Source organism: Psilocybe cubensis, chromosome 4, assembly GCF_017499595.1.
Source record: "Psilocybe cubensis strain MGC-MH-2018 chromosome 4, whole genome shotgun sequence".
NCBI lineage: Eukaryota > Fungi > Basidiomycota > Agaricomycetes > Agaricales > Agrocybaceae > Psilocybe > Psilocybe cubensis.
The window spans coordinates 3,594,851-3,608,675 of record NC_063002.1 but is presented as its reverse complement, the minus strand read 5'-3'; the positions used below and the strand labels follow the sequence as shown (position 1 = coordinate 3,608,675).

The following is a 13,825-nucleotide window of genomic DNA, read 5'->3' as shown; positions in this document are numbered from 1 at the left end:
GTATAAAAATTCTTCAGGGGTTCTGTATACGTAAAACAAAGTTCTATAGATTTTTCTAGGCTAGTCTAAGAAGATGCCTATCTAACTGAATGCGGGAGGAGCGCGCGTAGTGGTGGCAAGCAAAAGAGTGATTATTGAGAATGCGTACTACATGGCGCGGTCGTGAAAGTTGAAACTTATTGAGACTATGTGGCAGTTGCAGCACTCTCACCAAAGGCGCATTTGCCGACCCAGAGTCGCCATTGCAAGGCTTGTGCGAGGGCACGTTCGCAGCGACCAATTTCACGAGGTGGGAGACCAGATAACCTTGCCCAAGCACGGTTAGAATAACACTTTTCTTGTGAAAATTTGGAGGCCAGGATGAGGGATGCCAGAAAGGCTCTACGGGGACACAGGAGGGGAGATGGCAAAGAAAGGGTGGTGGAAAGAGGAGCCGTTGAGACCTGCACATCTACGCTGGACAGAGAGTCTTGTGGATAGATGCACGATTCAGCCAGATCTTGTGAACCAGAATCGGCAACACGGAATGTTTGCATAGAATTGTCAATGAAATTATTGATGATGTTGATCTTGCCGGAGTTCTCAAGAGCAGTAAGCTCAGCATCCATCGCCAGCTCTTCTGGGGTAGCTTTCTGAATACTGCTTTTGGGCTGAGCATAAGAGCGAATGCCGATGTTTTCCTCTTGCAAAATCTGTGGGACCTTGGGACGAATGGATTCTAGATAACATAGTGCTATCTGCAGTACGTTTTTAGATGTCCTTGAGTGGCGAAGGACTTTATAAACAAAAGACTTGAGGGGTAATATCTGATCGGATTTGGTGCCCGAGGCAAGCAAGAGGGTCGGGGAAGGGTTATGGCCGGATACGGAGGGATGACTGTTGTGTGGATGTATTGGATGTGTATGAGACGCTATGGATTGCAAATCGGAAGAGATCTGCTTGGAAGTTGGACGGGAATGAGTAGGAGGAAAAGAGCTACCCCCTACTTTGGCGGGGGGTAGGAACACGGAAGGAATATCCTGAGGGTGCCAGATCTCGGACAAGGTGCTGACAGCTTGATCTGCAATGGAATTTAAAAAATAAAGTGAGTATCTCCGGCAAGGTGGGCGCTAATTGAGGACAGGACGGACCGGCAAGCCTTGAAAAAAATTTTTGTTTAGAAGAAGAGGCGCTCTGGGAAGAATCCTTTGGAATTTGCGCAATGGTGGGTGGAATAGATGAGTGAGAACGACTTGATTCTGCAGAAATGAGACGGATGGAGGGGTATTCAGTAGGTAATGATACAGAGGCATGGCAGGTATGGATTGTGGGAGAGAGGCCAATGCTTTCCTCTTGCAAATTTTGGAAACCTTGGGACGAATGGCTTCGAGATAACATAGTGCTGTCTGCAGTATGTTTCCAGATGTCCTCAATCCTCAAAGGACTTCAGTGGGTAGAAATAGGAAGGGAATGTCTTGAGGGCGCCAGATCTCAGATAAGGTGCTGACAGCTTAATCTGCAATGGAATTGAAAAAATAAAGTGAGTATCTCCGGCAAGATGGGCGCTAATTGAGGACAGGACGGACCGACAAGACTGGAGGCGAATTTTTGTTTAGAGGAAGAGGCACTCTGGGAAGAATCCTTTGGAGTTTGGGCGGTGGTGAGCGGAAGATGAGCGAGAACGACTTGATTCTGCAGAGATGAGATGGATGGAGGGATATGCAGTAGGTGACGATGATACAGTGTGAGAAAGCGGGACTGGTGAGAAGCGGCTGTTGATATTGATCCGAGTCGTCTTTGTGTACAACGAGGCCGGCGTGTTGGGTGATAATTTGAGTGGCAATGTGCATTAGGGATTGAAAACTTTGTGGGTTTCCTGAGGTGGATATGTTATGATGACAGGGCCAAATAGAGTTCTTTGTCAAAATATTTGTTTAATCGGAACTCGGTGCTAGTGGAATGACTGTTATGTGTAGTAAGGCTTTGCCTTGCCTTCTCGCCCATCTGAGGGACCAGATCAACCAGGGAGCGTATTTGATTCAATGGTAAAATTCCACCCATAATGGTGTTATCTGTACGTTGACTTCGTTTTAATTTATACATGCCGGTTATTGGCTCTGGGTAAGGTCCACGGATCGCAGAACCTAGAGACTGTGGCTGATTTAAAACCTCAAAACGTTGGACGTATGCGAGAAATCTTCCAGTAATATCGGGAGACACAGTACTGGGTGTCTCTCCGACAATGCGAAAAATAATACGAATGTCGACGACAGAATGGCCTACAATATTGGCTGGTCAACGGGGTTCGGAAAAAAGTCACAAAGAAGTACTACCTTGAAGCCCGCTGCGAGGCCACTCCTCAGATTCATCCACGTTTATGATTGCTGAATCGAAGTATCCAAAAGGATGTTTGTTAGATGGCGGATATGCATTAAGTGTGACTGCCTCCAGGATCTCATGAGGGTATTGGTACGCAGTCGACTGTATACGGACCTTATGCCATACCTCAAGTTTTGAATACGGCAACGGACAACCGGGAGGAGAAACACGCCTGCCAGTTATCCCCTTGATGTGATAACCTCGAGAATTGGTGTATCTCGGATTTGATTCCTTATTGATGAGTGACACATAATCGGCAATTGCTGGTCGTAGGTCGGGAATTTTAAAAATGCTCGCAACCTCGTCGATATGCAATCTTTTGGAACTAGCATCCCTAGATAAATGGGCAACAACGTTTTTGCTGCAAGAAAATGTTCTGTAGGGGACTGGGCCTTCCAATACGCCACGCTCATAGAGACTAGCTTTGTAGAAGTAATCCACAATGCGATTGGACTTTGCTGATTGAAAGGTTGTCATCGGCATGATTGTTGAAAGAAGTTCTGACGTTGTGTCCATCACAACCTCGCCGTTTTCCTCCCCCTCATCCCCCTCCTCCTGCTCCTCCTCATCCGTAATTGTTGCAGAGTGTATAGCCCGAAAATCAATCCTCATTTCTCGTATAGCTGTAAACAAATCGAAATTGCGCAATTTGTCACGACGATCAAGGTATCGACAAACTTGAGGCTCGTATCTTTGATTATTGCTGGAACTGGAAGGGGCTTTGACCACCTCGATATGTGCATGCTCTGTTGTGTCTGCAGACCATTGGATTGCACATCCATTTAGTCTAATTGCGTGTACTACACTTTGCAAAAACTCGAGTTTTGGAATATAGAAATTATCGATTGGGTTGTTTTTTTTACCTCGACGTGCTCCCGCGTCAAGGATGGCTTGTTTATTGGCATGGAAATCTTGCAGTGCCTGCTCAATTCTGAGACACATTGCCTCGGAGATTGTTTGAGATTGTGCGAGATACCGAAAGTCCATCAGAGACCGGATGGCTAAGATAAAGGGTGTACTGACTGTGTCTGCAATGAGAGCAACAATGTATCGCTGAACGTCCCGATGTTCCCTACCGGTCACTTGTTTCAAGGAAGAAATCCCTTCCTTGAAGTGTCGGAAACCAGTGCGGTGCTGTAAAATCGAAAATCGAAAATCCAATTCGGAACCTCCGACTGCAGCAATGCACCATTTTGCATCATGATCCCAGAACATCTTGTGCCAGTGATGAAGGGGTTCAGGCGTAAGGAATGCAGAAGGATCAGACAAGGGCCAATCTCTCCAAAACGGTAGGTGAACCCCATTGAGACGGTGCTTTTTGCTTTCTTTTAGATATGGTTCGAGATGATTAGGGGGCTTAACATTGTTGATGGCCATGATGGTGTTGATTGTATGATCTGCAGTTCGGGAAGGGTGGCGAAAGGAATCCCCAAACGTCTCGTATTGTGCCAACGTCACAGAGGATGTGGATCCTGCGACGCAAGCCGCCAGAGCAGATTCTGGAGTATCAACGATAAGGGCAGCAAGCGGTGTAAAGCAGAAACAATTATTCCCCAATGCATCTGCCATGGTGGTTCCCACCCTCGCAGTTTGTTTGACCGATTCTAGAGCAATGTCCATGCACTGGTGATATAGCCGTGCTGCCATCATCCCATTCACAGCTTTGGAGCGATGAAGAAACTTTGGTATGGGAAGAAGAACAAAAAGAAGGAATAAATGATTTGACGATTTGTTTCTAACGTTCATCATTATGTTGGCAATGCTGATAAGGCCAGGGTAGGCGACACGGCCTCCGGTCATGTTGGAAATGTTGGTTTTATCCGTGGAAATAATAGGAGGTACAAGTGTTGCTCCTTTTGGGAGCTGGTCCTTGGGAACCTTGTTATACTGTCGTCAAACTTGGACAAAGGCATTGCTACTAACCTGCATAAAATGCGCAATGTCACCGCTAAACCACTCAGTGTATACCCGCATCATCTCGTTGCACTTGTCGAAGAGCTTGAATGGGCTAAAGTGCATGCTATCTTGGAGCAAGGGACTGATGAGAAGCGCCTTGATACATTCCAATCCATCGCGGTAAAAAAGCGTTAGCTGATTTTTGCTTGGTATTTCTGGTATGATCGTTTGACTCTTCCACTGCGGACCAGAGGGAAGGATCTCTGCCCGGTTGCGTAGATCTTTTGCCGACTTGTAGGACAAGTTGAGTTTTTTTATCTATACGGGATCGACTCAGCTGAAATAAATAATGATGGGAATGTACGCTCAATTACCAGTTCAAGTTTCAAAAAATCATTCAGCATTCCTACGCTCATGTCAGAGCGAAGTAGGAACAGGGAGAGCTCCCATTCATCTTTCGAGGCAAAAGGATAGTACAAATTTTCCGCCCGCTGGGGTTCGAATTGATCCTGTTTGAGCTGATCCATGAATGTAAGGCCTGTTCCAAATGCTCTTCCAGCCCCGTTATAATCCTCCTTCACGTACGGATAGTTGTATTTTGATGCCTTGGGGGGTGGGTCATCTTCCATCTCTGATGACGCGCCAAGAAAATTGTCGATATAGTCCACTTCCATAAAATTACCAATTTCGGGAGAAGGGTCTCGAGATACGGGGGTTGCTGATTTAGATGTAGAGCTTGAACGATTGGACTGAAAATGCATAACGTTCTCATATTGAAAACGACATGCCGATTTTGGTTGATTGATGTGATTTTGGACATCTGCATGCTTAGCGAATGGCTTGTTGCATCGAGGACAACGCACACAGATTTCCTGAGTTCTCTTGCCCTTGCCCTTTCCCATGTTGAAACAACGACTCATACAAAAGCGAAGATACGAAAAAAAAACTGATAATGTAATGTTTAGTAACGTGCAGTGGGTCTATAAATGTTATCTGATTATGTCTCCGTTAATACAAACAAATTTCACATGGGTTAGTATTCAACCAATCCGTAGTACAATCCAAGGAGGGCTTCGGAAGAGCTTTACTGTATATACGCACCAGAACAAAGACACTAACACATTTTTTGAAGTGGGTGGAAGAAGCATCAACAAACGTAAGTTAGTTGATTTCATTGACCTTGATGATAAATTCAAACGCACAGCAGTTACAGTAAAGCCAGAAGCTTTCATCCCAGCGAGAATTTGCGTATTGGTCTGGCGATACGAGCAGCACACAACTACAGATAATAAAACAATCGTCATTATGTTACAGGACATACACGCCTTTCAGTACTAAATAAAACATGGCATGTATGTAAATCAAGATGTGTGTCAATGTGTTGTACAATATCAAAGTCGCCGTCGTTTAGAAGGCGGAACAGACTCTGATTCTGATGAAGAGATAAGCATTTGCGACGTAAAGGCATAATCGAACACACGTACTCGGATTTGTGCTCTCCAGCTTGACTTTCATGCCATCCAGATACAGTTTATCCCTCACACTCGTACCAAGTTCCAGAATCTCCTTGGGAGTTCCTAGTTTGTGACGTGGTTAGTGAATATCCAAAGGCAGACACTGGTCCACCTACTCAATTGCGTTGAGGAATCCGCACAGGCATCACAGTCAATGAGAGTGATTACGGGTAACTTGAGCATCTTTGGGACCGAGGAACGAGGAAGCTGGTCGATACTGCGACATATAACCTTGTTCAATTCTCCGCTGCAGACGCCCTGAAGCTGGACAAAAAGCAAACTGGTGTCGGTACAGCAAGGGGCACCACCAATGTTGTTATGTTTGGCTTCTGCGTCGTAGGCTAGAATCATACGGGCATAGCGGCAAAGTATCATTTCATGGAACTTTTCTGTCGCCATGATATTTTGTGCATCCTTGTTTTTGTCCGTCTCAATCATGTAGTGGATGGACTTCGTGCGATGACATAGCCACTCTAGAATAGCCAAGGCTTCGCCACGGGCAAAGATGCACGCCTTGCGCTCTTCGTCGCTCAGGCTGTTGGTATTCCACCGCATCCATGCGTCTAACTGTGCCGAAGTCTTGGTGGAGAACATCTGATCGGGATTTCGATAGGTCTCGTAGTCGAGCGCATTTGCCAAGATCATGCACACGCACAGAGCTATCAAGCTCGAGTATCCGGACTGCGTACTGTAGAATGGGACATGGTACATTTCATAAAAATCTGAGAGAAAATAGAAGAAAAGAATCAGATATCTTGTAGGAAACGGTAAAAAACCTCATACCTTCTGGGTCGCTGTCACCTTCAACCAAAACCTTGTAGAACCAATGTATGGTTTGCTGCAGGAAAAATCGGGACGTTGAATGATTCGTATTCGTTGCCCTGTATCCAGCGGTAAAACAGTGAATGATTCCTGTCAGGGTTTCTTCGAAGGAAGTGGAGGAGTAAAAATGTCCGCCACGGCAAACCACTGAGGAGATAGAATACGCCATATGTAGAGTATTCGGTCTCATGAAGCTGTTTTTCAAAGTAGCGTCAATATAATCAAATGGGTAGGACATTCAAAAATCATATACAGTTCTGACTGGTTATCGAGAACAATCGCCTCGTAAATTCAGTCTTGGTGGTGCGTTTCCCCGTAATCCAGCTTGTCTCCCAGAAATACACGGCGGTCAGAAGAAAGGTCAACATCCAACCGTCTGGGATACATGATAATCCACAGCTTCAGTCCATGAAGAGGTTGGATGAAGGAACAGAAACCATTGGCATCGATATGGATATCTGAAAATGCCCCCTCTGTAGCTATGAGTCCCCACGACATATCACCAAATGGGACGGGGGTACTATACTTCCAGCTACCAGATGTAGCCCGAAGAGCAGCCGCCTCAGTACTCAAGTCAAAAGAGTGAGCGCCTGCATGAGGTAAAGGGATGTCGAGGGCATTGAGGATCTTTCCTCTTTTGCCTTTCATCCTCGCTGCTTCCATGACCTGAGAGAGGGACCCACGCTTAATCCTCTCGATGGGGTTAGACGACATGGTCGACATATCTGTTACGGCCATTAGCATGAGACGCAGAAAGAAAAATCAAAACATCGAAGAGGAAACACACCTTGGATTGACCTGGTGCTCGTCATATCACCCATATGGCGACGTACCTGGCTGTAGAACTCGTCGGAGCAAGTTGAAATAGACTCCTCTTGAGAAGGAGACATAAGGACGACGTTCCTTTCAGAGAAAGACTCCATCAGATACATGGATTTCGTGGTGCTGCGGTCGAATACCGCAAAACATGATTCTTCGGGACGTGCTATGTGCAATGGAACTCCATCGACGTAGTCACTCTCGACCAATTCCAGAACCCTTTCAACACGATCCACGTCGGCTTGACTCTTGTTTGGAGAATAAATAAATGACGAAAAAATCAATATCGAGAATGACTTACATGGGCAACAACGCAGAAACTTTTAAGTTGGCCACGACCGTTGTAGGTGGACCAAACTTTGGTGCCATACACCTTCTCCGGAGTGCTGACGACATCAAGGGTGGTGTTGCTGTCGTACAGATCGACATCAATACACAGGTCGTCGTCCGAATCAAATGTGTCGGTAGCCTGCGTCGGCTTGCGTTTGGGAGGCCGCTTGGAAAGGCTCTGCCGGCCCTTCCCTTTCCCTTTCTGAGAGGAGTCAGCCGTGGTGTTTTTGCTCCTGTTTATCTGGGAAACAGGAGGAATCCTCAAAATAAGAGGAGCAGGAGGTGCGTTCTCCCCCTCCTTTTCGCCTTGGCTGTCTTCCAATGTATTCCTCTCCATGTCTGAGGAATCATTGTTTTGCTCTGGGCCTACCCCCTCTCCATCGACCGACATTCTGTCCTCCTGGACTGGTGGAACATCCCCTTGCCCCTGCTTCTCGGTCTCATTGTCCGACGAACTGTCGTCTGGCCTTTCCTCCTCACCATCTTCTGACATTCGGTTCTCCTTGTCGGGTCGTTCTCCGTCTTGCCCCTGCTTTTCGCCCTCGTGAACTTCCGACATACGATTTGCCTCGTCAGAAGACCCTTCAGCTCCTTGTCCAGCCCCGCCGTCTCCCAAATTTTCTGGACCATTGGTATGTGGACCATCCTCCATTTGATGGTCGACATCAGCTTGCTCCGGATCGACGTTCATCTCACAATCCCCTGCAGTTGAGGGCCCAGTATTCTCAGTCTGAAGTAGACCAGATCCAATATCATCACTCCGCGGCAAACCAGGTTGCTCGTCCGTGGGCACATCCTTGCCAGCCACCGAAGATGTGTCTTCCGGAGGCTGTATATCTGAGGTAGGGACCGTATTGTCCCCGTTCTCCTGTTGACCCATGCTGACATCCTTGCCAGCCACTGAAGACGTGTCTTCCGGAGGCTGTATATTTGAGGTAGGGACCGTATTGTCCCCGTTCTCCCGTTGACCCATGCTGACCATTTCCGTCGTGTCCACTTCGTGATCATCGTCACCCTCCGCGTCTGCGTCGGACCCTTCACAGGTGGTTTTTTCACCATGATGGGAAACGGTCTGAAGTTGAGCTGTTTTAAACGGATTTAAATCATGTAATTGACGCAGACTTTGCTTATAACTTACCGTGTGGTTCAGTGCTGCGCCTTGCTAGGTTAGAATTTGCTGTAACCTCGGCGCTGCTCGTTGACGCTGGCCAATTATTAGTTTAAATTGTTATTTTGTTACAGTACGTAGAACACACATATGAAAAAGTGAAACGCGGGATCTTGTGCAATTACCCGCTCGCATTCCATCCAGCAGTCTGAGATAACAAGTTTATATAAGGCTGACTGGATGTCGCAATTTTGCGCTGCAATGATTTTCCAAATTTCCATCTCCACTTCACGCAGAACACGGGGGCGACAATTACCGAGCGCTTTTGAGGCCTAAAGGAGTGCGTTAATCCAAGTTAAACTGGGAGGATGTGGATACACCTACTTTAAGCAGCTGCTCCCGGTCACATTTCTTAGAATACCAAGATTTATTCACAAAAAGAAGGATGGGGGATATGAAAAGGGCGACATGCAGAGGAATTTTTAAATGAGATGGCGTGACCTCTGAGAGGAACAACGCAGCATCAGGATGGCCGCTTGCACTAGGGTATGTTGAGCAGATTGTATCAATGAATAGAGGAAAGAAAACTTACTAGAGATTTGCAAGAGTAGCCGTGTCCGTTGGAATGTCTGGTAGAATGTGTTCATCGTCCTTCATACCGCGCATTCCTGACAAGATTTGGTAGTGTAGCGAGGCGCAGTACACATTCCCGATTATTTTCCCCACAACACCCTTGAAGTGGTTACGCGCCAGACAGAGTAATAGCGTTGATTCCGAGGGCCCGCCCTGGGTGAAAGCGGATGACGGCGTGTCACTGATAGAAGGGGTGTTGATGTTTCTGTGCGACTTAGAGTCGGCTCTGAGGATGCGCTTCCTGGCAGAGCAGAGCATTGCCGGCCAGTCCTTCAAGTCATCTACAAGCTACAATAATTGTTTGAAAATTAAGAATTAACATTGAGTGACTTCATGATCGCATACCTTGAACCGTGAAAATATTTCCTTAGTTCCTGTGCTGGCCTGTATTTCATTCAGGGGCACGGTCACCGGCAACGATGGTCCAAAGGCTGCTGGCCACAACGCTACGAGATCGAGTAGACGGTATGCTGCAAATAAGCTACCCGCCTGCTCCCATGTAGCCGAGGTTACGCAGGGTGTCTCTACGATGCTGTTCTGAAGGGCAGCCAAGCTTTGCCTATACTTGATGGCCGCTCGCATGCTCGATGATGAAACATCGTAATTCAAAAAGGTGAAGTCCTCATATCGTCGGAGGAAATCCACCATCCTCTACAGAAACTTGATATTAGTACCATAAATGGCAATCCAATTAAGACCTACGCGGAGTGGGTGCGACTCTGGCAACATGTTTTCCAGAGTCTGACGAACGACCTGCGTTTCGAAGGGAAACGCCAGAATTTCTTCAGCTTGGAGTCGGGCAACGGGGGAAATCTTCTGGGCTTGCACTACAAAACTTCAACGTCTCACCCTGCATTCTATTTCTTTGGGTACTTACTTTTTTTTGTGTGTTTTTTTCTGGTGTCTCAAATTTTCAACTAGATGAATTTTAACTGAACGAAAACTATTATAGAGTGTCTAGAGTATTGTCTATGTCTATTTTATTAGAATGTATGTTAAATCTATGGGGAGGGGTACTACGCTATGACAAACGGAAAGAAAAACAATCAAGTTGGAAACACGCTATTTCCGGAGCGATTCTTTAGGGTAGGTTTCCCGTCCTGAAGTCACGAGTTGGTTAAAAAAACGCCCCCTTACATCAGCCGCATCACCGTGATGCGGCTGATGTAAGGGGGCGTTTTTTTAACCAACTCGTGACTTCAGGACGGGAAACCTACCCTAAAGAATCGCTCCGGAAATAGCGTGTTTCTCACCATATGTTTTCTCTTTCCGTTCATCATAGTGTCTTATCATAGTAATAGGTTGTGTAGTATCTAAAAATAAATTATCACAAGTTAAGATGATAAATTAAGTGAGATGAACATCGATTAACAGTCTTTAAGACCCACAATGTCTAGTTATAAACGCAGACGACTTGACAGCCTAGGCAACCGCACAGTGTGTACTAATCCAACCCTCCATCTAATCACTAACTTCAGGGAAATTTAATTATGATCTCAAAAAATCAGGACATTAATCCCTTCATAGACATTGAAGCAGCGGTTTCCGATGATGATGAAAGTTCGGAAGAGCTTGATTATGAAGGGGGCCAACTACGTATGTTCCAATAATTTACATATATTCTGCTCAATATGTACTGATGCTAATGGGTTCTGACATACAGTGAATGATAACGATGAATACTCTGAGGATGAGGAACGTGTTGCACACTCTCGGCTATATCATGCCATGCAAAATACAGATAACACTGATGAATGGAGCGATTTGTTGCCCATGCTTCTGCCTTCACGCATGAAAATTCGTCCTGACAATGATATAGAGCCATCTAGTTCACGAGAACTTATACAGAAATATGGCAATCCCCAACCAGGAGGACTTGGTGATAATAATTATATGCCTTCCGCGACTGATATCATGTATGAAATAGGTTGCAAGGTACGCAAAAATAATATAAGTCTTCAGTCAGCATTTATTGATCACCTTACGAGTGATAGGTTGGACGCGAAGAGGCCGTCGCTTTCAAAATTATGCAGATGTCAACGAACCCTACATTTCCCATCATCCTTGCCCGGTCTGTCTTCGCTCAATCCTCAATTCCTGGGAGAATCTACGTCGAGGCGCCATCAATGCAACATGCGCATACGTTAGCCTGCCTCGTTAGAGAGCTTAATCCGACACATTTAGTTAGGCTATCCTCGGAGAGATGTATGGAGATCCTATCTCATCCCCCACCCTCACGCCCTGAAGACCAATCGTGGGTCAAGGTTGCTGGAAAGCGTAAGGCTTGGACGACCTACGCAAATGCTACCGGCCTTGTGTTCACATTCCAGGGTTGGAAAAGTGTTGTTCTTATCCCCAGACCTCCGGACAACATCAAGAAATCGCACCTCGACAGGATATTCCAGGATGGATTTATTATCACGGATTTCGACGCCATCGATCTCAAATATCTTTCCAATGTCCTCCCAACATCGTCCGAGTTGGAGCAATTTCGCGAGTGTCCATTTGTAACGACGGAGACCTTAGCGCAAGCCTCGAAAGCCATCTCCATGACTCGACTGAAACGATATGATCGAGTCAAAATTATTGGTGGAGAATACTTAGGTCTTTTTGGAACGGTCAAGAGTGTTTCTGACGCTGAGGTGGAAGTGCACATCCCCTCCCAAGGTATAACACAAGCAGTTGCACTACACGATCTACGTGCAGCTTTCCAGATAGGCGATAGTGTTGAAGTCGTTGAAGGGGATCACAAAGATCTCCATGGATGGGTGTCAGACTTTGATGGAAGATCTGTTTGTATTATCGCCCCAGAGCACGAACGCGAAGTAGGTGAACTGTCATTCTCTTTGTCTCAGTAGTGTTCAACACATTTTTCAGGTCATTGTGCCCATCCACACAGTCATATTCTACGTCCCCCCTGCCCATGCTACTCTTCGCCCGCGAAAGCGTCATTCGTCAAAGCTTGGAGAAAGAGACCACAACGACGTCTATATAGGTTTGAGTGTCATCGTTGTCGGGAATAATACATTCAAGGGGTACTATGGCATCGTTAAAAGCACTACCCCCGACGGCTTTGCAGACGTTGAGCTGGAAGCTTGTAACCAGAGGGTGGAACGTATTAAAATATCACATTTAATTATACAGTATGTGGTTTCACTTGATTCGTTGACTGTCAGGTGCTTACTGACATTGTTTCAAGCAACCGAGAACATATAAATTCCGCTCAAGACCCCGGGCCTTCTGGTGGAGCAACTCCAATGCCGTCCACAGTAGCAAGTTTTCTGTCTCCTGCATGGAATCCGTATTCAGCAATACCTGTACACTCGGCGGTGGAAATCGCAGAACTACCCTCAACCGTCGCTCACTGGCTAGATACGAAATACGATAAGCTGAAAGGATTACGATTAAAAGTCGTAGACAAATCCAAGGGCGACCATCAAGTGGCGATGGAACTTCTCAGCCTTACCGACGATACTGCCCACCTAGCATTACTGGGACGTACACTGACATTACCGAAATCAGTGTTGTTTCCAATTCATCCTGTAAAAAAGGACGACTTCGTTACACCGCTTGAGGGCGATTCAATGGGGATTATATTCAGGATACGATCAATAGACAAGGATATTTGCGTTGTACATAAATATCCCGTTACTCGTATGAAACGCGGTGATACATTCCCAACTTTTCCGACAACATCTTTGATTCAAATCTTCCCCCCGTCCCGTGGTGTCAAAGTTGTAAATATGTAGGGTGCAGCATTACTTGTATCTCGAACACGGACTTGTAGACATATACGGGTTTTATGTCATTCTATTTAAGTGTATTTCGGCAATCAACAGTGCTAATGGTTCGTAATGTGTTGATCGTCTTGAACTTAAGCCACCACCACCACACCAAATTGTTGCCTATCTTTATCATGAACCATTCCAATAGCAACAACGCTTTGCAACCTCAAAGTCGCCGCCTCCCTAGCATACCCGAAGAGGCAGAGTTCTTCGTTTTAGGTCTATTTTCATGTTTTAATCCACCTTCCTCTAGAATCAAGGCATAGAGGCCGTTAAAAAGGCTCTTGACCAATTTCAACTCACTGAACAGAGGTGTCTAGAAGTTCAGGCAGAGCTACGTTGTTATATGGACGACATTATGCGAGCATATAAATCCAATGAAGATCTTCTGTTTGAAACCCAGCTCGAAATCGCCCGTCTACGGGTATCCCTCATTAGTCGGGGAATACCTATTCTAATGCACCCTCAGGATAATCCGCGATCATGATAGGTGCAGTCTTTTCCCCTCTGAGATGTAACTTTACTTAACTCTAAGTAGGACATGGAATCTGACTATAATG

General features: G+C 46.0%; 3 protein-coding genes across 3 annotated transcripts; 1 reads left to right on the top strand and 2 right to left on the bottom strand.

The window, feature by feature from the left end:
* Nucleotides 1-185: 185 nt before the first annotated feature.
* JR316_0005343 (G1/S-specific cyclin pas1) lies at nt 186-6,759 on the bottom strand (the record flags this gene model as incomplete). The annotated part of the gene is made up of 10 exons (XM_047891103.1): nt 186-1,060; nt 1,944-2,258; nt 2,313-4,038; nt 4,099-4,245; nt 4,282-4,572; nt 4,629-5,003; nt 5,457-5,533; nt 5,739-5,831; nt 5,885-6,490; nt 6,552-6,759. 10 exons carry the CDS (start codon nt 6,757-6,759, stop codon nt 186-188), a joined length of 4,713 nt encoding a protein of 1,570 aa, XP_047750864.1.
* A 122-nt stretch (nt 6,760-6,881) lies between these two features.
* JR316_0005342 (uncharacterized protein) lies at nt 6,882-10,209 on the bottom strand (the record flags this gene model as incomplete). Its single annotated transcript, XM_047891102.1, has 9 exons — nt 6,882-7,315; nt 7,378-7,657; nt 7,711-8,822; nt 8,878-8,943; nt 8,996-9,179; nt 9,232-9,388; nt 9,440-9,768; nt 9,826-10,131; nt 10,183-10,209. The coding sequence occupies 9 exons, from the start codon at nt 10,207-10,209 to the stop codon at nt 6,882-6,884; spliced, it is 2,895 nt and encodes a 964-aa protein (XP_047750863.1).
* A 660-nt stretch (nt 10,210-10,869) lies between these two features.
* On the top strand, nt 10,870-13,229 carry JR316_0005341 (Transcription elongation factor SPT5; the record flags this gene model as incomplete). The annotated part of the gene is made up of 6 exons (XM_047891101.1): nt 10,870-10,917; nt 10,989-11,076; nt 11,144-11,415; nt 11,475-12,305; nt 12,358-12,623; nt 12,680-13,229. The coding sequence occupies 6 exons, from the start codon at nt 10,870-10,872 to the stop codon at nt 13,227-13,229; spliced, it is 2,055 nt and encodes a 684-aa protein (XP_047750862.1).
* Nucleotides 13,230-13,825: the final 596 nt, after the last annotated feature.